Genomic DNA, 21,472 nt, shown 5'->3' on the forward strand with positions numbered 1-21,472 from the left:
GGACCCACCTACCCATCTGGTCTTGTTGCTTCTCTTGTGAGACGCGGGCTTGTAAAAGCTGCAGATGCTCTTTGATGACGGTGTGATTGAGGTTTGCACATCTGGGCGTGGATGTATGTAGCTGTAGACGGATTTTCTCCACATTCGAAGAGGATTGGTCAGCGATTGCGCTGGAGTTGCTGCCCCTGAGACGGTGCTGTCGTTAAAAATAAGGTTCCTGATTGTAGGCATAATGATGTGTGCAAGTTTTGGCGGTTCTTTCAGCTTACAGCTTCATAACCATGGGTCGCTGTTTTGTCTAATCGCCGAAAGATCACCATTATCATTCAGCTGGAACATGGTGGGAAGCAGTTCACGCAGAAGTCCGATCTGGCGCTTGCATGAAATTTGTTGAATACGCCCTAGTAGTCCCACCATTGCTTCCTGTCAAGATCAAGACCGGGTCCTGGGCCTCGATTTTACGAGTATCGAGAAGCATGGATGGATGGATGGATGGATGGATGGATGGATGGATGGATGGATGGATGGATGGCGTGTCGATCCACGGATCCAGGTCAGGTCGACAAGGGCTTACCGCATCCTTTCAGTGGGGGAATTGGATCGAAAACACAAGATGATGCTCCCATGAACTGCATAATGTAGTTCCAACAAAATATTGCGAACAGGGAGGGAAGAACTCGGAGTGTGCAAATGACGGCCCGGCAGATGGGCAGTGATGGAGGGTATCTTCTCCAGCCATTGGCCCAGGATTACCTCATGTTAAGGAAAATGGGTGTCAACTAGCGGATGACTTACATAGGACGTCCGCCAGTGCAGATGGAGAAGCGAGCGGTGTTGCGATGTGCGCTCGGTGGGTGGGCTAACCGTTCCGAAGGTTGGATGAGTTGGCTGGGCTGACTCACTCGCCTAGGCTGTTTCTTGGGCGTGACTAGCTGCAATACTACAGATCGATGCGTGATGGGCAGAAAAGGCTGAGGAGCCTTGCCATAGATGGATGGGGATTCTCGTGGGAGGAGATAGGCGCCTGTACCAGCAGCTGCATGAGCGGGAAGCCCCCGCACATGAGCGGACTCATAGAACGCTGCAAAATAACAGAAATAAGTGTGATTTAAGCGAGAGATCCCAGCTTGGGGATCGTGGAGAACTGCACGGTTGTTTAGTGTAGATTTTATCAAATATGGTTCGCCAACTCCCAGCTCTTGCCGGTACGCCACATCCAAGTGTGTTGTCAGGGGCGATACGGCCATCGTTTAGGATGTTCGGACCGCAACGACAGAAGGTACGAAGTATGTAACTTCATATCTAAATGCATGCCCCGGCCAGCTGTGTGCCTTAACCAGCAGGATCGCCAACGTTCCTAGGTCGCACATTGTGTTCTGCAGACTCGGGGTTATTCCTGATGTAGGTTTCAGACTCTCCTCGGTAGGCAAGTGGGCAATGCCATGTATGTGCAACATCACTCAGATACACACACAAAGAACACAGCAAGGATGGAAAAAAAAACCAGGTGTCGTTCAATAGCTGCTGAAATAGACTCTTAGATCTTGACAAAGGATGCCGACCGGCTCCCGGTTGAGAGGAACGACTGGAAACTTGGAAGCCTGAAAAATCAAGTGGGGAACAGCCCAGCGCCCCATTTTGAAGGGGTGTCTCCAACAAAGCCCCGAGGCGTGGACCCAAGATGGAAACCATGATTTGCATGTGCACCCGTCAGCTGTTTGGCACATTTGCAGCAACTCGACCAATAAAAGTGGAGTGCTGCTAGCCACCAAGTCCACCGGTTGATCGCTTTGCTCCATGCTTGGCCCACCGTCCCGTCCCCGGTCTATTTTTCTCCTTCGTCGTCGACGACGACAAGGGCCAGGATTACATCGCCCAGGTTGGTCCCCACTTCCCTTCCACCCCTCCTTCACGCGATGCAGTGCGATGCACGCTCCTTAAGCCTCCATCTTTTGATGTTACTGGTCTCTGCGTCATGATCGAATCCTGAACACTGACTGGTTCGTGTGAATCAATCACCGCATCCCTTGTCTATATCCTCCTGCGTAACTATGCCAGATACCGGTAGTTTAGTGACCCTCCATCATGATGACATGGGGTTCACACCACCTCTGCCCTCCCCTCCCCCAGACCTTTGGAGCCTTGCAGCAACATGGCGATTGCACCCACCCGCTCACACATACCTACTTAGATTTCTCCCGGTAAATGCTTCATGGAACCCATATGCATCACATGGCGTGGTGTTTCATCGCGTCAGACATTCTTGACCACAGTTCTGTCTTCTTAGATTAGATCTTGCGTGGGGTGTTTCTGAAGCTTTAGGGCTGAATTGAGTCTACGCACAAACTTCCTATCTGATTTATTGGAGCCTGATACACTTCTCAGTCAAATTATCTTCGTATCAAGAGCGGGGGAGTGGTTTGAGACTCGATTAAGCCTTTGGAGATTTGGACAAATGGAAACGAAGAAACAGACAAGCACAGCAGCAGTCTTGTGGATTGCCAAGATGGTCACACATGAGCAGGACAACCTGTGATTTGCTCAACGAAGCGATTGTGCAAGCGATAAACTCACAGGAATAGTTGCTGGAAATATCCATATTTGGATGCTGCAGTCTGGATCTAAGAAGTTTATCATAAGTTTTTAATGGGCAGCTAGTAGTGTATGAAATGAGCTATGCGCTATGGCACCCACCCTGCTCATCCAGCAGGGGAAGTCTGGGTCTTCGCTCGGCAAGTTCGGATCGCTAACCTCGACATCACCGTTGACATCAGCCTGGAGTGCTCGGCTGAGGAAAAAAGCTGCCCATGACTGCTGCAGGCAACTCAGCTGTGGCGTCATCCTCGATTACTACCAGCCATGCCAACTGACCAATCCGGTTGTCAAGAGTGAGACAATATTGGCAGCTGACAGTACGTTTCGTTGACTTCTTTCCTTCTTTGGATTTTTCTCTTGATATACGACATCGACATCGCCTCACGATACTCGAGTCCTTGACGCGATAAGAAAAACGAGGCAACGATGACATTCTTCGGCCTAGGGGTTGCGGGTGAAGATCAAACTGTAACTTAACTGAAGAGTGATTATTCATGTGATGGGAACACCAGAAGCGAATGTCGATCGGAGAGGTGAGGCCTGTATCACGCTTGCCACAAGCTGATTTCTTGTTTCGTTACTGTCGATGACGGGATCGAAAACGACTGGACGGTAAGCCTTTTCGTTCGCTTGGCAGGCAGGCAGGCTGCAAGGATATGCCACACCGGTTTTTGAGCATCTGTTTCCTTGTCGAGAAACTCACATTTGAAGAGTGAAGTAAAGCACCCGATAGGTTTAGCTTACGATCAAGGAGTCCCGTCGCGCTTGGATCCTAGAGTTGCATTCTTGGGTTTGCCCCCCTCCCTACCTAGGGAGTCTCCCAAGATCCGGATTACCTTCGACATGCAGCGGGCCCTTCCTATCAAGAGCTGCGCTTCGGTCTCAGCATGGTCGTATCGCCACTCTATTGGACGGGAAGACTGAGTTCGTTTGATTGAGATTGAAGACGTTTAACAGCCAGTTTGTCTCATAAGTTGTTAAAAGTCAAGATACTAGTTTCGACATTTTCGCCGAGAATAAAGGCAATGCTTCGGGTCAAAAGTTCCAAAAATCGGTCTTGTCGAGAAATAAAATTTTGGAACTTATCGGTCCGGGAAGCCGTGGTGTTCTGAGTCTTATATTCCATATCTTCCAATACAAGTGAAGCCTTACAACAGGATTATCCAAGCTTACGGATCGGTGCCACACTCTGCCAGTCCTGTACAATGCATCCATCCATGTACGGATACACTACCACACCTTCTAGCCTTGTGAGCTGCACTGCCCCCAGTGCGGGCTTTTGGGAGGGTCTGCTTCGGTTTGATCCGATGAGCGACTTCAGTGATCTGGGATGGAGGGCCGTCTCCCAAGGACTTGGGAATCCATAGCCACCCCCTCCCTCTCTCCCTTGCTCCTACAATAGGCTCAAGAACCAAGACCGAACCGTTGCTTCGCCGAATATTCACCTGACTGCTCAGCTGATGATGACGGATGACAAGTGGTTTAAGTGAAAAAGAATGACTGATAATTCCGGGGAAGACGGGATCCCGTCACCACAGAGGCGTAGCTTTGATTGGACTAAACCCTTCGTTGACACTGACAAAATTGGTCTCACTGCAGGATCAAGCTGTGTAAGCAGAAACGTTATACAGCAGGAGTGGACTAACAGCGGGCATTTTCCATCGAACAAAACTTGCGAACGCTGAAATCAAACTTGTGCTCTGTGGACAGTTGTTGACAACTCAACATCACAAAAAGTTTCCGCTGTGATCCGTCCTCCAAACCATTTTGTTATCGTGAAGATCAGCATCCCCGCAACCATTAGCGGGCCGGTAAGTGTGATTATTTGCTCAACCGTTTGCCCAGCATGAAACTGATCTGGGCCAAAGCAGAAAAAGATCCAACAGCCAGTCATGTTCCAGATCGGTCGGAATCATGAACCTGTGTTTGTGCTTTGCTTTCTTGGGTGCGGGGTGGGAACCTCGGCTCAGGGCACTGGTTCCCATAAGCCAAACAGGGGCAAGGCTCCGTTGAGCCCTGGGCGAAGCGGGCACATGTTTTAGAGATTCACCCTGCAGCGTGTCCACTTTCTGCCACACCCCATGGGGTGCAAGCTGTATCGCATTAGGCACCATGTTTTCACAAAACATGCTTTGATGGAAGTCTTAATGTTGGCAACATCATCTCGCATGTGCAGAATTGCCTATCAGGATGATCGCGTCTGCAAAACATCCAGATGACCCCTAAGGTTTTGACAGAACTGGTAAAGTTAGAGGTGTAGCCAGCCGTTCAAGATGGTCAATACAGGCGGCCTGCTCTCCATGTTACCTCAGCAGGTGTCTAACAACCCCGCGCGCGCAGAGACAGAGAACTGGCAGCGGATTTTCTCAGCCAAGTCTAACTGAGACTGGCATTCTGGGAACGCGCGCCACGGAAAGCTCTGTGCAGCAATCCCACGCGACGGCGTAGTACAGAGCGGTGGCGAAGGTCTTTGATAGGAGAGAAGACCTGGGACCAGATGCTTGGAGCGGCGCTGATGCTGGCGATCATTGATGACTGGCGCGACGACTCGGACAAAATCTGGTCCTACCGTCCCATCAAATTATGCGCGTTTCCCCTTACTATCTTCAACCCATGATTGTGTCAAATCTCATAGAAGAGACCAGATAGTGTAAAACAAGAAAAAAAAAACTCAGGGCATGGTGTTTGTGAGCCCCAAGGCGCCGACCAAAGCCGTAACGGTGATAAAGTCTCCGATCCGAATTGGTGCAGCCGCAGCTGGTGTCGAACGTCAACGTTGCGGCGGGTCCCTCTTAACTCTGGGCCACTCTGGGGCAGCGGACGGCGCCAAGACGTAGTCCAAATTTGGACTAGCGTGGGCCCCGCGCATTGCGTCTGCGCAGCATCCCCATTTACTGCGCGCGGAGACTGGGTCTAGGGTCTTTCGCTACTCATCAGTGCTGCTGCCGATGACTCTGGGCTGCCCTCTGAAGACACTCCCCTCGTGGCAAAAAGCAGCGACAAGTTCGTCTGTCTCTCGTCTGTTCAAAATCCAACGGAACGGTGGGACAGGACGAGGAGAACAGAGTCGAGGCTGGCAAAATCAAGAAGGCTTGGGCCCCCTTTATCCGTTCGCAAGCTGCAGCCGTTGATATCTCTCCTCTTACATACAACCTTACAACAAGAAGTTACAACCCTGCTCTTTCTCTCATCCTGATACTGATAGATTGATACGGCTTACTGATCGCGCGCCTCGTTGCCCTGCCTTGCCTGCGACGTGCAAGCCTCTACAATCTCTTTTAAATCAGTGGCAGCCCTCACGCAGTCGCAATCGCATCGCATCACAATCCCCAATCAGCCAGCGCAGACCACGGTTTACATTACAGCTTATCAAATATCGACAAGGGATCAATCAATCTGCCATTTCGTTCATTCGCCATTTCACATCCTTCTACCTTGTCTGATTTCCCCTGTCCTTCCCTTGCCTTACCTTCCCTGTCTGGCTGCTCGCCGTTGGGATTTGCGTGCGCCAGCCGGCCACCAACCACGGCCTGAAGCTCCCGTATGCACGGCCCTTCCCAGCCTGTTGCATCGCTCAGCAGAAGCAGCGGCAGCAGCAACAGCAGCAACAGCAACAACGAGCAGCACGCATTCCAGTGAAAGGTGACGGTCCAGTCCAGCCACAGTGACCGTCCCAGTTCCAAGGGGAAAAGCGGCAGTGGCACCGTGGAACGTCCTCATCAGTGAGCGACCTGAACGGCCACTCTCAGTACTGCGGCATACGGCACCGGCCTGACCTGACGTCCGTCACCCTGTTCCGCGGCCCACTCAGCCGAGCTCCAGGTTCCAGCCTGTTTCTGTTTCCGCTTGCAGCTTGCTTCCTACTGCCTCGTTTATATCAAGACACCGCGTTTCGCAGACCCACGACGCGCTCGTCGTCGTTGTCTTTGCTCTAGAGCATGTACGCTGCACCTCCCAACGGCGTTGAGGGTGCAACAATCAACCCTGCTGCTCTCAATTCGGCCGGTAAGTGACGTCTGAATATTATTTTTTTTTCTTTTTTAATTTCCGATTTCCGTTTGTTCGCAGCGCGCGGTTCAAGCAAGGGCTCTACGTGCGCGGGCGGGCGCTGGCAATCTGTATGCCCATCGCAGAGGGCGACAAGCGCTACCCCTCCCACCAAGAAACCAGCGCCAGCACCAAAAGAGCCCCAGCAAAAACGATCATGCCATCTGTCGGAATCGCGCGATGCACCCCGATCGTTGGGGCAGTTCCATCGAAATTCACGGGCAATGTCGATGTTTCAAATCTTCGCGCCTGTGGCCTTTTTTGGCCCATCTTGACGGCGCCCGCGCAGACTCGTTGCTTCGCTGATTGCGCACCACGCAATTGGTTATCAATTATCTGCGCCGCGCGTCTTTACCTTGCTTCTGTCCCTCTTTCTCGTCCTCAAAACCCCTCCATGCGCCCCATGCTAATGGCCGCGGCTCGCCCCACAAGATCCCCTAGCTCTCTCGCGAGGTCTGAAGCGCAGCCGCTCTCCCGACGACTTTGCGGACACAGGGCCCAACGGCCCAGCAGGTGATGACGGTATGTTGTGCTTCGTCTCTCTCGTTTCCCCCTCTTGTGTATCAGCATCATTCGAGCGTGTCGGGTCGACGATGTTCATGGATGCCCTGCGTTACGTGATCATCTTGTCGTTTCGATTCGTGCGACCGCCGCCGTGTATGACTGAACATCACACACTGACCAGAGAGGTGTTATCGTGCATGACGAACAGGTGGTGATAAGCCCAGGAAACGAGGAAGACCGATGAAGCCTCTACCATCCGGTACCGCGACGGCGTCGCTCCCGCCTGTGCCATCTGCCCCGCAAAACGCCCCCCCACAAACACCCCAGAATCAGAATGCCACGTTGCCCGTCCAGACTCCGTCGTCATACACGACGACAACTGCTCAGGCATCACCGCCTAAGCCGGCTCCTTCAAAGCCTTTGAAGGCCCTTCCGACCGTGCGCGACCACACTACCGACATCCTCGCTCCCAGCGGCGATGAGTACCTTGTGCGCGAGATTGACGAGGCCGGTGAGAAGAAGGTCCTTCCCAACGGTCAGCTGCTAGGAGGGCGTCAATACAAATGCCGCACGTTCTGTGTGCCGAACCGCGGAGACAAGCTGTTTATGCTCGCGACCGAGTGTGCTCGTGTCCTTGGCTATCGCGACTCGTACTTATTGTTCAATAAAAACAGGTCGCTGTACAAGATCATCGCAAACCAGGCCGAGAAAGACGATCTCGTCGCTCAGGAGATTCTGCCCTTTTCGTATCGCTCACGTCAGATCGCCATTGTGACCGCTCGCAGCATGTTCCGTCAGTTCGGAAGCCGCATGATCGTGAATGGCCGGAGAGTTCGGGACGACTACTGGGAGAGTAAGGCTCGGAAGCAGGGGTTCACCGAAGACGATCCGGCAGGCGAGAAACGGCCTGGAGCTTCGAGGGCGCGCGCGGCGGCCGAAGCAAGCCATGCTGCGTCGCTGATGGCCGCACCCCACGGAGAGATTGTGTATAGCACGAGCCAGTTTGGTCCCCAGCCGCCGCTCGTTCCCCCAGGTATGCTCGGAGGCCCGGCAACGACCCGACCATCCATGATAACACTAGGTCCAGATTACAGCGATACCCGCAGCCGGGACTACTCGAGCATTCTCAAGAACGGGCCAAGGCAGGAGATCACCGGGCCTCCCTACCAGGATCGCATCCAGCCCACTCCCTTGACCGAGCTGCATGCTCAAGCCCACCATGCTGCCGAGTTCAACCGCACGCTCAATCAGCAGCGCGAAATGCGCGCTGACTACATGAATAGCATCTGGCGGAGACCGCACGAGCAGCCCGTGCCGCCGGCCTTGCCTGCTCCCGTAAGCGCTCCCGACCCGGTCGTTCCCCCTGCCGTCCCGCCTAGCCGCACATCAGCGGCAACCCACACCTCTTCCCTCCAGCCGCCAGCCATACTCCCAAACCAGAGCCCACAGCTGATGATGACCGCCGCTCCCTACTCACAGTCCATCCATGCGCCGAACCCCGTCGCAAGCCAGGGTTCACTTAGAGCAGGTATGGCCCACCACCGCTCAGTGCCCCAAGCTACATTTCAGCAAGCAGCACGAGGACCAACACACCATTCCTCCGCGACAGGCTCGACGACTACTGCCTCGCTCGCGCCGGCTCCGGCCCCCGCCCAGCCGAATTACACGTACTCGCAGTCCGCAGCCGCAGCCCCGAACCAGATGTGGCCCCCCGCCCCTCAGACCCCACAGCACGGCGCCCCAGGCGCTGGCCCCGCTCCGGGTGCCCCGTCTCCGTACTCCGCTTATACGACCGCCCCGGCCCAGCCGCATCAGTCTACCCCCGGCAACGCCGGCGGGCCTGGCACTCCACAACTCCGTCACGGAAGTGCTCCCTCCGCTGCCGCGCCCGCTCCGGGCTCCAACCCTGCTCCCACGGGCGCACCTGCCCCTGGCCCATCGCCGCTCGCACCGTATTCTGGGTTGCCTGGCATGCCTGGACAGGGGTACGGGCCTGTGTACGGAGCTGAGCAGACACCTAGGGGGTACATGCATCATCAGACGTGGAATACTGGGCCGGGTCAGGGTCAAGGACAGCAGAATCAGCAGCAGGGACAGCAGCAACCGGGGCAGCAGGGTCAGGGGCAGGGGCAGCAGACACAGCCCCAGCCTGCGGCTGTGGCGGCGGGGGGTTGGTGGGGTGGGCAAGGGCAGTGATGAGTGCTGTTAAGAGTTGATAACGTTGCTTTGCTTTAAGAGGCGTGCTTGAGGTTGCCCATCAATGCCACAAGCCCTCTCTTCGGCCTTGGTTGCTGACCATTCGTGGTTCTATCTATTCTGGGGAAATTCTCTCTTCAATCTCATTTCCTCTGGTGGCTCTGTTTTCATCAGGCTTGGTTCGGTCAGGTTGGTTTGGTTGGGTTTCTTGATACCAGGTCACTCGGGATGGATGGACTGATGGGTGGATGGGAGGCTGCTCTGTTCTTGTTTCTGCTAGGTTTTTTTTTTTCATCTTTGCTTGGCTGGATTGGATAGGATGGAGTGGATACCAGATTGCTGCTGTGACCATGATGGATTGAGATGAGATTGGAGATTGTGTGGCTGCCTAGCAGGCGGAGCCCTAAGGAGGGTGGCTCCTTCCTTCACTGGCCACTCAGGCTGTCGAAGCTGAGAGGAGCGAAGGGTAAGGGGGGGGGAGGGTTAGTTTTGTTTTCTTGACTGCTGTGTCTTAATTCTTATTCATCTTTTTCAAGTGGTGATGCTCTCTACTTCTTTTATCAGCTTTGTTGATTCCTCCTACCTTTCCCCCTACCTTTCCGCCCTTTTTGCTCAACTTTTTCAGACTTCCCTTATCTTAATTGACATTTCCTCCCCCCCCCCCAAATTCTTTACATACTGGTGATTTTCTATGACGTGTTTGCCCTCCCCTTCTTCCCTCTTCTCGCGAAGCTCCTGACCTCCGAGTTTCGAGTTTGGTTAGTGATTTTGGCTACCCTTAGCCTTCCCCACCTGCTAAACAAACCACATTATCCTCACAACATCATTCATCCATCCCTGTTGGGTTATACTTGTTTGATCGGATGTGTTGAGTATTTGGCTTTCAGGATTTCATTTTGTCATAGTGGTTAGTTCGGTAGGGTAATGTATGGTTTGGCAGGCTCGGTTCTCTTGTCTCCTAACCTGTTTTATTCCGAAGACTGGAAGTAATGAAAAGGTGAGACTCTGGTCTGCCTTACGATGATCATGATGCAGCTTGATTTCTTAGGTGGACTCGGATTTGCGAAAGTGCGTGGTCGACAGACTGGTAAAACGATGATTCCAAATGGAAGTTGACGAATCTCGATTTAATATTAGTCTGTTTCTACATGGATGTCCTGGGGTTGTGAGTTCGCTTCGGTTGGTCATGAGTTTACTTAACACGCATTCCAAAGTCCAGCCTCTTATGCTTCATGTGTTTTTGGGTGTTGCTCGGTCTCTGCTTTCTGCATTCCTTGCTGATTACCTCAACCTGTGAGAACCAGGTGCCTGGAATGATCGAGGTGGATCGAGCTGAATATCAGACTGGGTCAAAATCGTTCTCGTATGATATGGGCTTCACCTACCTGCCTTCGTGATCCGTTTCTGTTGATACTTCACATGTCACATATCGGTGTCAAAAGGCTTAAGTCAATAGTTGGGCCACTCGAGGATGATAATTGAAGTGTGTTCATTCTGCGATTTTGGAGATGCCAACACTCCTTGATGATTTACTGAAAAGCTTAGGCTTGTATGATGCAGTGTCTGTCTAACGTCCAACCATTTTGGCTTCGTCTGACACTCTTAAGGATATTTCCTCCTTCGGGCCTCGTATGCTTTAGATTCGCGATGATATTGAATTTGAATGTCAACAATCTTGGTCGCTTGCCTGAATCTTGCGCGGGAACCTGATAATAGGCAGGTCAAGAACATTATCCGCAAAAGGCTCCTTCAACGGCACGGAAGCGGCATGTTAGACAGAAACGAAAACTTATGAAAAAAAAAAATTCTAGTTACAGTCCTATATTGATATTGCCTAACTACAACGTAAGCCAAAAAAGGAGCGAACTCAAAATGCCACGCCAAGAGAAGTATAACCAAAGCAAACTGAACAGGTAAGACGAGAAACGGTATAGGCAGAGAAGTCAAGTAGAAGAACAAATACAAATTATTCCTATTTCCCTGATCCTATTCCGGTCTAAGTCAAACACCTCACACACTACCTGAATGAGTGATCTGCTTCAGTCAGGTAGGTATCCTGGATCCAGCCTGCCATCTCCAGATTCTCATTCTTCCTCGCCATCAACCCCATCCCCCTTTCCTCCCTTTCCTCCCCTTCTTCTGCCCCTGTCCTTGGACCTGCGCTTCCCTTTCCTAACAAAATGCGCTCAAATCCAACGGCACACTGCTCCCCCTGCCCGCCCTATATCTCCTCACACCCCCAACAAATTCCCTCGGCTTGGGGAAGTCCTCCTCACGCGTAAACTTCCATCTCGGATCGTGCACGATATACCGCTCCTTCTTTTTCCCGTCGTGACTATGCCCGTTCTGCCCTGGGACAGTAAGATGTGACCCAGATGGGGAACGGCTGTGCCCTCCGCTGGTGCTGTTGGCGCCGTTCGGCGTGAGGGTAAAGCTTGCAGGGTCGAGAAGGGATGAGCGAAGAGAGGGTGTGCGTGAGGGGGCAGAGGAGCTTGCTGCTGGAGGAGGGGGGGGCGGTGGAGGGGCGGGTGGTGCTGAGGGAGCAGAGATTGTTGGAGGAGGAGGAGGAGGAGGAGGAGGCGCTGGCGCTGCTGAGGGAGGTGGCGGAGGAGGAGCAGCGGGCGCTGCTGCCGGCGGAGGCGGTGGCGGGGCCGGGGGAGGAGGTGCACTCGAGGCAGCCAGACGAGCTGCTTGAGCCGCGATGCTTTGGGAAATGTTGTTCGCTGCTGATGATGAAGAAGAAGAAGAAGGAGGAGGAGGAGGAGGAGGGGGGGAGGAGGTTGAGACCGGGCCGGCGGCGGAGGAGGACGGGGCGCCGCTGCGGATGGAGGAGGCGGCGGGGCAGCCGGCGGTGGCGTTGGAGCAGAAAATGTCGGGATTGGTGGTGCCGAGGACGGGGGAGGGGGAGCTGGTGCGTTGGGTAAGGGAGGGGCGCCGCCAGAGCGCAGGTTTGACGGCTTGCGGGAGCCTGGGGGTGGCGGAGGAGGTTTCTTGCCAATTGGCGGCGGAGGGGGCTTCGAGGCGGCTGCGCTCTTGAGGTTTGCAGGGGGAGAGGGTGCGCTTGAGGTCGGCGGTAGAGGGGGCCTGCCTGGTACGGGGGGAGCTCCTGTTGGGGGCTTCGGCGCTGAGCGTGTTGGGGCTTCAGAGTCGGAGAGGTAGGAGGCGTCGGCACTTGCTGGAGGGGGTTTAGCAGCAGCTTAGAAGCAGTATTAGAAGTGGGTACATACCGCCTGTGTCAATGCCCTTCCCTGTCTTGCGCAACTTGGGCATGCCGCCGGCAAAGAGACCGGCCAGGGGTTGAGGAGGGCCATCGGCGACTGATGTGGATGCGGTCGGGGCTCTGTTCCCCTGATCGCTGTTGCTTCGCGCGCGACCTGGCACAGGAGGAGCACTGAGTGTTGATGGTGACGGGCCGCCGATGGGCTTGCTTGGCCGCTCGATCATGGGGGCAGACCGGTCATTGGTCACTGTCTTCCTAAGAGCCTTGCCCTGGCGGATGTCGGCGAGGAGGGCGCCCTGGGGTTGTTACTGTTAGCGAGTCGTTATGGAGCTATGCGAAGCGCGAACGTACTCGACCTGGTTGGGCTGCCGGCAAAGTCGGAGGAGGAGGGGGCGGCGGCGGCCCGCCCAAGCCCGGGGGAGGGGGAGGAGGTGGTGGTGGTGGAGGAGGCATGGTCAGTTATTCGTGAGCGTCTCGATTTACGGAGTCGAGTGCTTTTTGCTCTCTTCCCCCTTTTTCTGGTCGGCTTGGTGGACTCGAGAGACTGCGCGGATGTTTTTACGGGCAGCTTTTGGCGTTTTACTTGCTCAAATGGCTGGTAAGTAAGTAAAAAAAAATTGTTGTCGACGCTGGAAGCAGGTTGCTGCCGTCGTAGAAAGTTCCAGTTGGGTTCGAACGGGATGAAGACAAGGCGATAAGTAACCTGAGTCCCAGGCTAAGGCACGTCACCGATGGCGCTCGCTGTGAGGCTGTGGCTTAGGGCCCCACTTTGGCGGCTTGGCGCCACGCGTTCCACAATCTGCTTGCTTGGCGTGCGCTTAATTGCATGCAGTTGCTGTACTGTATGGCAGGGTTCAAGAGAAATAATCCACTGTTCACTTGAAAAGAAAGGATGTCAAGAATGATAAATCAGAAGGACTTCATGACTACATATGAAGCTTGGACTAATGCTTAAAATTAGCAATAGATTCTCGATCTATGCTGAAGTTGACATTGGTATCAAGTCCCATATTTGACTGCAGCACAGTGCACTTTTACTGATCAAACAGTCCTACATCAAGTGGGGTTTTCATCAATGGAGGGGAGGGGAGCTGCCGGGCCAAGACGCAAGGATCTGCAGTGCACCTTCGCGGCTTTGGTCCAAGCTTCTTCTTTTGACTTCATCACATCACCACTTCCACTTTATCTCGCAGCTTGCCGCCCCTCGCTCGAACGGTCAGACTCCAACAGAACGTCTCCTGCGGTGCTAAGCCGGAGTTGAACCCCAGTCTATCGAAGAATACGCTGTATCGTCGACTATCCTGACCCCTCCTCCTCGACCGTGAGACATTTCCAGCTCAAAGGGTCCTCGAGAGCCGAGACAGGGTTGAAGAGCCTCGAATAAGCCTAGAAATAACCCCGGGCCTATGATGCGCCCTTCACATCCGGCCTCTGGCCTGCGGCTCTGCCGCACCTGCGAGCTTCTCCTTCGCCCCCAGTCCCAAGCAGCCCGACGCCAATTGCCACGATGCTCAACGTCCATCCGCCCCTTCACCACTACCCCTCCCTCCCTCAAGAAGCGCGCCGAGCCGAGCGCAGCGGCAAATACCTCCCAGAGCAGATTCGGGAGAATACAGAAAGCCGCCGGAGAGCAGCCGCCAGACGTAGACCCGACTGTCTACTCCCTGGCTGCCATCGACCGTGTGCTTAGGGACTTTTTCAGTCCCGGGGGCGTTCCGTCCGAACAAATGACCGTCGCTGCCTTACGCGCCCTGACTCCTGTCGACCTCAAGCTCGTCAAAGAGCCTAAGAAGGCAGAAGAGCAAGCAAAGATTAAATTGTCACATCATCAGCCGGCCGAGGACCTGCTAGAAGCCGGCCGTACCACCCAGCCACAGCATACTTCACACAAACCAAGCATCATTATTGACAAGATCTCGGAAGCGGCCTATTCTATTGTCACGCATCCTGATACCATCATTACTCGCAATGTGCTGGAGGAGTACGTGCGCTTGCAGAGCCGGCTTGGTCGTCCGGAGAGCTTACCCCAAGTGCTGAACCTCTTCGCGTCTAAGCCGAAGCCAAAGGTCTCCTCGGGCGCCGTCACCTACGTCGAACGGAATCCCGAGAGTGCCGAGAATTCGATCGATCCCGCTATCGCCGACATGGCCCTCGATGCCGCAATTGAGGCGAAGGACCTGCAGACCACAATTGGCGTGCTGGAGAACACATATTCGTCCAAAGCCTTTTTGAGGGCAAAGCTTTTGAAAAAAGCCTTGCTCCCCGGATTTGCCATGGCTGGTACCCCGGTCGCGCTTTATCTAGTCGCCGGGGAGCTAGCCAAATACCAGACGGCCCTGGAACCAAAGGTTGCTACTGGCATTGCTTTTATTGGCGGCCTCTGCTACGTTGGCTTCACCGCGACCATTGGCATGGTTGCCCACTTTAGTCGAAACGACCAAATGATACGCGTCACCTGGGCCCCGGGGACCCCACTGCGTCATCGCTGGCTGCACGAGGAAGAACGTGCGGCTCTCGATAAGATTGTCTGCGCATTTGGCTTTTCGGAGGAAACCCGTTTTGGTGAGGAAGAGGGCGAGGATTGGGAATGGCTGCGCGAGTACTGCCTCAGCAAATCCATGATTGTCGACGCCGTTGAGCTCATGCCAGGCATGAACTAGGCGGCCCCTGAATTTGCCAGAACGAGCCATGCGCGAACCAGATCTCAGCATCCAGCGGATCTCTGTCTTGGCGCACGATGGCTCCTTGACCGCTCCGACAAATTGATAAAAAAAAAAAAGTTGGTCGCCAACATCCGAACCCTGTCATCTTGGCCCGACGCTATTCGCACACGGAACCCGCTGCGCAAGCACATGCTACGCTATCTGCGACCCCAGCGTCATGGTTACGCCAAGCATGCAGCCAAACAATTTCTACAGATTCACATAATTCGATACCCTACTCTCCTCTTACACACACCTCAGCCTTGCTACTCATGCGCCAAAACCATCGCAATGGAATCTTGTGCACCCTCTTCTGCGGCTTCCCATGTGCTTCGTCCCCATTCTCACCCTTGACACGCCTGTGACGCGCCCGTGAGAACCCGTCGTCCGACCTCACACACGTTGCACGCCACTCACCTTGCTTTTCTGCGTCCACGTCTACAGCCCACACTGCCTGCACCCCCTTGCCCTCCCATAGGAATCCCTCCCAGAGTGTGTTGTTATCCACATGTGTCACCCATCTGACTTCAGCACACCGTAGCTGCGAGCCCCAGTGAGCCGCAGCCATTATCAGCTCGGGATGATGCGGATAACTTGCTGTACCGATGCTCTTCTGTCCGTTCCCCAGCTATTTTTTTTTTTCAAAAAGAAAATCGAACAGCTCGCCTGGGCCTTCCCGTTTCCCCATTGTTTTCCCTCCCCCCCCCCTGGTCGCACATTGCTTGGAATATATAGGCCAGCCCATCATCCTGCCGCTATAACCCCTAGCCTATAACCCCTAAATAAGACACGGAGGAAAAAACTTCTTGCTCCTGGTGACAAGGATCTTTTCGACGCCACCAAGGTTTTAGTTTGCTAGCGTCGGCGTCGCCTATTCACTATTTTATTCATAAGCAACAGCCTTACCGCTCACGACAATCTCTTCCTCTCTCTTCTTGTTCCTCGCCAACCGCTGCCGATCCCCCTTCCTTCACACACACATTTCAACCTTGTTGCGTGTGAGAGTCCACAGCCTGACATGTCCGGGGGGTTCAACCCAATTGACCCGCAGCGCTGCGCCCACTATGCGGGCTTCGCGGCCCACCTCAACCGCAAGGCCTTCGATTTCATCTACTGGTTCCTCTTCGCTGCTGTCATTTGCATGCTGTTTTTGGCATCATGGAAGTACAGCGGTGACCTTGACAAAATCAACCAGCTCGGGCTGGAGCCTCATTCGCGAGAGTACCGCCGCCGCATGAAGCGTTGCATGATTATTTGTGGCTTGTACGCCAGCGTTGCGGTGGTTGCTGTCGTCATGGAGGTGTATGCGCTCATGGCGTTGCAGTTTTGCGATGGAGAAGATCTCATGTCACTGTATTGGTCAACATGGACCATGCTGCAGGTTGGATCGGTCATCGCAATTCTGGGAATTGTCCTTAGCGTGTTTAACACGTTGAGGAACAACAAGAATCCGTGCGTTGCCTCTCCCCTTGTGATGACGCCTGTATCACATAGCTAACTGCTTCCAGACCATGGGCCCTTGCTCTGGGCACTCCTGTCCTTGTCGTCGCGGGCATCGGCCACGCCGTTCACGGCGCCATGCGCAAGCGTGTTCGCCAGGTCCGGTCTCGCTCCCGCTCCCGGCGCCGCACCATGTCGGCGGCAAGCTCCATGACCGATATAACTGCCCGTCTGCCGACGAGCCAGCGCCGTGCCACGTCCGAAATGACTGGTTTCCCAATTAGCAGGGAGTATGTCTCTTTTCGTGGAAGATGCCAAAGTACATGGAAGGCAGCTAACGTGGAAACAGGCAAACCATCCGCGCAGACGACTCCGAGCGCGAGCCTGAGTTCGCCCACTCCTGCTACCCGAACTCGATTTACACGACTAAGTCGCGCGAGAACCTCACGATTGCGCCAGTTACGACTACTGCGACACTCACTACCTCTGCGCCAGCTACATTCCTGGGTTTCTCTCCTACCGGCGATCCGATTGTCAAACTGCCCGCTGACATGGCCCTGCTGAATTCCGCGCCCGCGACGCCTGCCCCGGGTCAAGTTACCCAGGATCCCCTTGCTACGATGGAGAACCCCGCTGGGCAACAATCCCAGGACCAGACTCGGGCGCCGACACCGATCCAGACGCAACAGATCCAGGTCCAAGATCATCAACCCCCGGTTACTCCCGGGTCTGTCCCCCCAGCTGCTGCGGCTATCACGCCCGGTGTGGGCATCGGTGTCAATGTTGGTTCCTCGTCTACCGCGGGAACTGTCATCGGCAGGTGCAGCTGTGACGAGGGCGGTGTGATTGTTGCGTTGCGCAGGCCGAGTCCCACTCCTTTTCAGGGACCTGCTGTTGTTAGGCCATCGGGTTCTGCTGCTGGGACTGTCTGCTCTACGCCTGGACCTTCTGGCCCCGGTGTTACGCCGCCGGGGACAAGCCTTGGCGGGAATGGAAACGGGTCAGGGAATGGCAACGGGGGTGTCCTTGCCCCAGTACCTATCCGTGTCACTCGTACCGATGGACTGGGTACTTCTGTGGGGGGTGTTGTTGGAAACGGAGCCGGAGGGGGTATCCGACCGGGTAATACTGTCCGGTCGAACTCCTACCCTGTTCCAGGCCAAGCTCAAAGCCAGAGCCAAGGGCAGGGTGACACCGCCGAGCAACAACCTCAACCTCAGCCTCATCAGTCTCAACCCATCCGACCAATCCCCGTCCTCCCTCTGCAGCTCCAGCTCCAGCTCCCGTGCCGGTGTCCCAGTCCCGTTCCCTTGACGGACCCCGCCAGTAACACAGGTACTGGCACTGCCGGTCCCAGCACATCGACTACGTTCTTTACTCCAGGAGATGTTTCTCCCCGGTATATGGGCTCCCCCGTCGGGTCGCGGTCGGCAACGCCTGCTCCCGGGGCAACGTCTCCTTCGCAGTTGTGGTTGAATAGGTCGCCCGTGGTGAGGATTGCTACGCCACCAGCGGTTAATAAGGAAGAGGTTTGATTACCTACAAAGGGCTTTACTCAATTTGGAATAGAAGGTTCAAATGGTTTGGTATGCATAGACGGACGGATTGGATGGAGGATAGATATCTGGTTGTACAGGATTACATTCAAGTTCGAAGAAGGGGGATATACCCAGGGTCTTTGCTATGTCTCTCGGTTCGAGGTTGGAAACAAAAGGTTCGGATCTGGGAATTGGTTTTCAGGTCCATGGATACATCTCAGGTTTCTCTTTTTTTTTCTTTTCTTTTTTTTTCCCTTTTGTCTCTCATGGTGTTCTGGTCACGTCATGGTCTGGTCATAGTTCGTCTGTCGGTCTAGTTCATCGGTCGGTCGGTCGGGTCATGGTCATGGTTGGGCTGGGCTGAGCACCGACTGCATCTCTATGGATACTACTGTCTCTTTTTATTTTTCTATATCGGGATCTTTTTTTTCTTTTTGGTATCTTATCTGTTTATCTTTGGGGCTTTCTTGACTAGCTATCTACCACCTAAGTTCGTTTGCCGGTTCTAGGATTTCCTGCTCGTTTATGATGGTTCTATCGGATATTTCACACTCTGAGGTTGAGTTTTGGCACTGGAAACGGAGCAAAAGTGATTTCATGTTGAATCGTTTGGAGTTTGGTTTCACCATAAGCATCATGGGCATCAGGGGTGACGGAGAGACACGCAGATAGACAAACGTGAGAGAATATCTGAATGTGGTATTTCTTACTCTAAACTCCCTTATGATCCCTGTGCTTACGTTATCCCTCCCGACTCTTCGCATATCTCTCCGCATCCGTCCATGCCGTCCTCACACCTCCTCCTGGTAATGATGGAACGTCAGTGATCTGCATCACCCAACCTCCTGGGTCCTTTATATGCGTTACTCTCTTTGCAGTATTCCGTACGACCTAGTGATTTACTCCTTGTCCGCCTACTAACCACTGATATCCATCAGTTAGCGAGTGTTTGTTAAAGGTCGTTTCGGGGTGATAACCTTATCCTCTCTCGGGCCAAACTGAAGCCAAATCTTGAATGATTGCGAATTCTCTACTCTTGTGCTTATTAAGGAAATTTTTGGGAGGTTGCTAGCACGTACGACCATACCCAGTGGAAAGCACGGCATCCCGTCCGCTCTGCCCTAGTTAAGCCACTGAGGGCCCGGTTAGTAGTTGGGTCGGTGACGACCAGCGAATCCCGGGTGTTGTACGTTTTTGCGTTTTTGGCTTTCAGCGCCTTTTCACATTTTACGGTTCATTTTCTACGCATAGGTCTTAATGGTAATCAGCTTTCCAAGTTTTAGTTCTTTACTGTGATATCAAATTCCTGATATTCCGAGACAGTCAAGGACTGTAGCACCCTTCAGGTTGTAGGGCCCGTTTCTTGGCAGTGTCACCCGTTGCGCCGGTCAAAATCTTAGGGACGTGACATTGACAGGCAGGATGACAAGTTGGTATTTCTTCAATCAGGGAACTTTGAGATCGCGGGAGCTTTCTCTTGGATAGCTGAGTGTCCGGCTCTCTCTTTTTTTTTTTTTGGCATTGACAGCTGTACATGCTCGCCGTTCTTGTCGTTAGGCCCAAGAAGCGGCTATCCGTCGTGTTTCGGAGCTGTAACGGTACACCACGCGAACCTGGCATACAGCATCGGAGGATGACGAACGAGATCCTGGGTCAGGGAAGGTTAGATCTATGGATTGGGAAGGACACGGTATACACGTGATTGAAATGTGGCGAGATGCAAAGGGAAAGACGGTTTAAACCTGGTTACTAAGCTTCTGGCAGGGAGAAGAAGGTGGTGTGTAGACTATGTAGAAGATTGAACTGATCATTCTTAAGGGCAAAGTATTGCACTTGCAAGCTCTCTAAGATGATATCTGGCACAATTGCCTTGACAGCATCCTGTCTATGATGCCTTCGACGCAAGATAGGAAACTTGCATTTCCCATCTTCTCCATCAGCAGCAGCACAGCCGGAAACTTGGATTCGTGAGACGCGGGGGCAGAGATAATGCCCAATTCTGTGACCGAGACACACAGACGGACGGATAGATAGCTCCTATGTCAAGCAAGATACCCGGAGATAAGTGAGATAGATGGATGGCAGCATGGATGAATAGATGGTAATAGTGCCGAACAGATGAACAGGATGTGTGTAAGACGGGGAGGAACATTTCGGCGAAGGCACATGACACCGACTTCAACTCTCTTTCCAAGGGTTAGGAGGGAGGTGGGTTGATTGAAACTCAGTTATTTATCGCCCCCAAACCATACCCAGCGGAGCAATCCAAGTCCCGTGCTTGAGAACCAAGACGGCATCATGATCTTGTCCGTTGAACAACAGATCTTGGCCGTTAGTCCACTCTGGCCATTAATGCAGGTTAGCCCGAGTTGTCCAAAACCCGGGTCCTAGCGGGAGCACAAGCATCCGATTCGTTACCCTAGCGGCTGGGTTGGGTTACATTCCGCAAGTGATGTACGGGACCCGAGTACCGGCTGGGCGGTGGTTGGCTGGGCAGATCGGGAGTGCTACCTCTTGTCGGTCTTGGGCGTGAGCGGGGGATTTCCAACAACAGGTGTGAGAGAAGTACTTGAGAGGGGAGGGGAGGGAGGGGAGGGCTGTGGTGTAACAAGTGTTTCACTCTGCTTCTTTGCGCGAGGGGAGTTAACAAGGAGTGTATATAAACTAACCAAAGGTCTATACCCGTCAACTGTTGGGGTATCTATCCATTGTTTGCCATCTACACCGTTTCACCGCCGGAACGTGTCTCCAGACCCTCGACCGCTCTTCCGTCCACTCCCAGGGCATATACGGTACATTATGTAGATGATATCATCTGCCGGTATCCGCACCAACCACAAACGTCAAGGTTCCAAGGCACCGGAGAAGAGGCTGAACTGAAACAAGGCGCGCTCGGCAAGGCACGGCACACGCCAATGGCAGGCATTTCTGGAAGCACGAAGCACAATTTGCTCAGCTGTCATGCACGAGGGCATGTCGTATCACTGATCCTTAGAAAAGGTCGGAGACTGAGAGTGTTTGTGTGTGTTGAGGTTGCTCCCGGACGGGCTCGGCTCTGCAAGTGTCCAGGCAAACCTACACTGATCTTCTACCACCTATAGAGACTCTCTAAGATATACCGACCCTCGGTACGTACGTACAGTTATCTATCCCGTAGCTGGTGTGTATGTTCTGGCCGGCTTGTTACAAACACCCCCTAAGACTTCACAGCCCCGAAGATAAGCTTCGTG

The 21,472-nt window shown here is 53.8% G+C and overlaps 4 protein-coding genes across 4 annotated transcripts; 3 read left to right on the forward strand and 1 right to left on the reverse strand.

Moving 5' to 3' along the window:
- Positions 1-6,533: 6,533 nt before the first annotated feature.
- On the forward strand, positions 6,534-9,342 carry CTHT_0060030 (uncharacterized protein; the record flags this gene model as incomplete). Its single annotated transcript, XM_006696258.1, has 3 exons — positions 6,534-6,600; positions 7,075-7,164; positions 7,355-9,342. 3 exons carry the CDS (start codon positions 6,534-6,536, stop codon positions 9,340-9,342), a joined length of 2,145 nt encoding a protein of 714 aa, XP_006696321.1.
- A 2,172-nt stretch (positions 9,343-11,514) lies between these two features.
- CTHT_0060040 (uncharacterized protein) lies at positions 11,515-13,015 on the reverse strand (the record flags this gene model as incomplete). The annotated part of the gene is made up of 3 exons (XM_006696259.1): positions 11,515-12,458; positions 12,570-12,858; positions 12,914-13,015. The coding sequence occupies 3 exons, from the start codon at positions 13,013-13,015 to the stop codon at positions 11,515-11,517; spliced, it is 1,335 nt and encodes a 444-aa protein (XP_006696322.1).
- A 956-nt stretch (positions 13,016-13,971) lies between these two features.
- CTHT_0060050 (uncharacterized protein) lies at positions 13,972-15,222 on the forward strand (the record flags this gene model as incomplete). The annotated part of the gene is made up of 1 exon (XM_006696260.1): positions 13,972-15,222. The coding sequence occupies one exon, from the start codon at positions 13,972-13,974 to the stop codon at positions 15,220-15,222; it is 1,251 nt and encodes a 416-aa protein (XP_006696323.1).
- Positions 15,223-16,282: 1,060 nt separating this feature from the next.
- On the forward strand, positions 16,283-18,239 carry CTHT_0060060 (uncharacterized protein; the record flags this gene model as incomplete). Its single annotated transcript, XM_006696261.1, has 3 exons — positions 16,283-16,716; positions 16,773-16,994; positions 17,054-18,239. The coding sequence occupies 3 exons, from the start codon at positions 16,283-16,285 to the stop codon at positions 18,237-18,239; spliced, it is 1,842 nt and encodes a 613-aa protein (XP_006696324.1).
- Positions 18,240-21,472: the final 3,233 nt, after the last annotated feature.

This window comes from Thermochaetoides thermophila, assembly GCF_000221225.1.
Source record: "Thermochaetoides thermophila DSM 1495 unplaced genomic scaffold scf7180000011821, whole genome shotgun sequence".
In the NCBI taxonomy this organism is placed as follows: domain Eukaryota; kingdom Fungi; phylum Ascomycota; class Sordariomycetes; order Sordariales; family Chaetomiaceae; genus Thermochaetoides; species Thermochaetoides thermophila.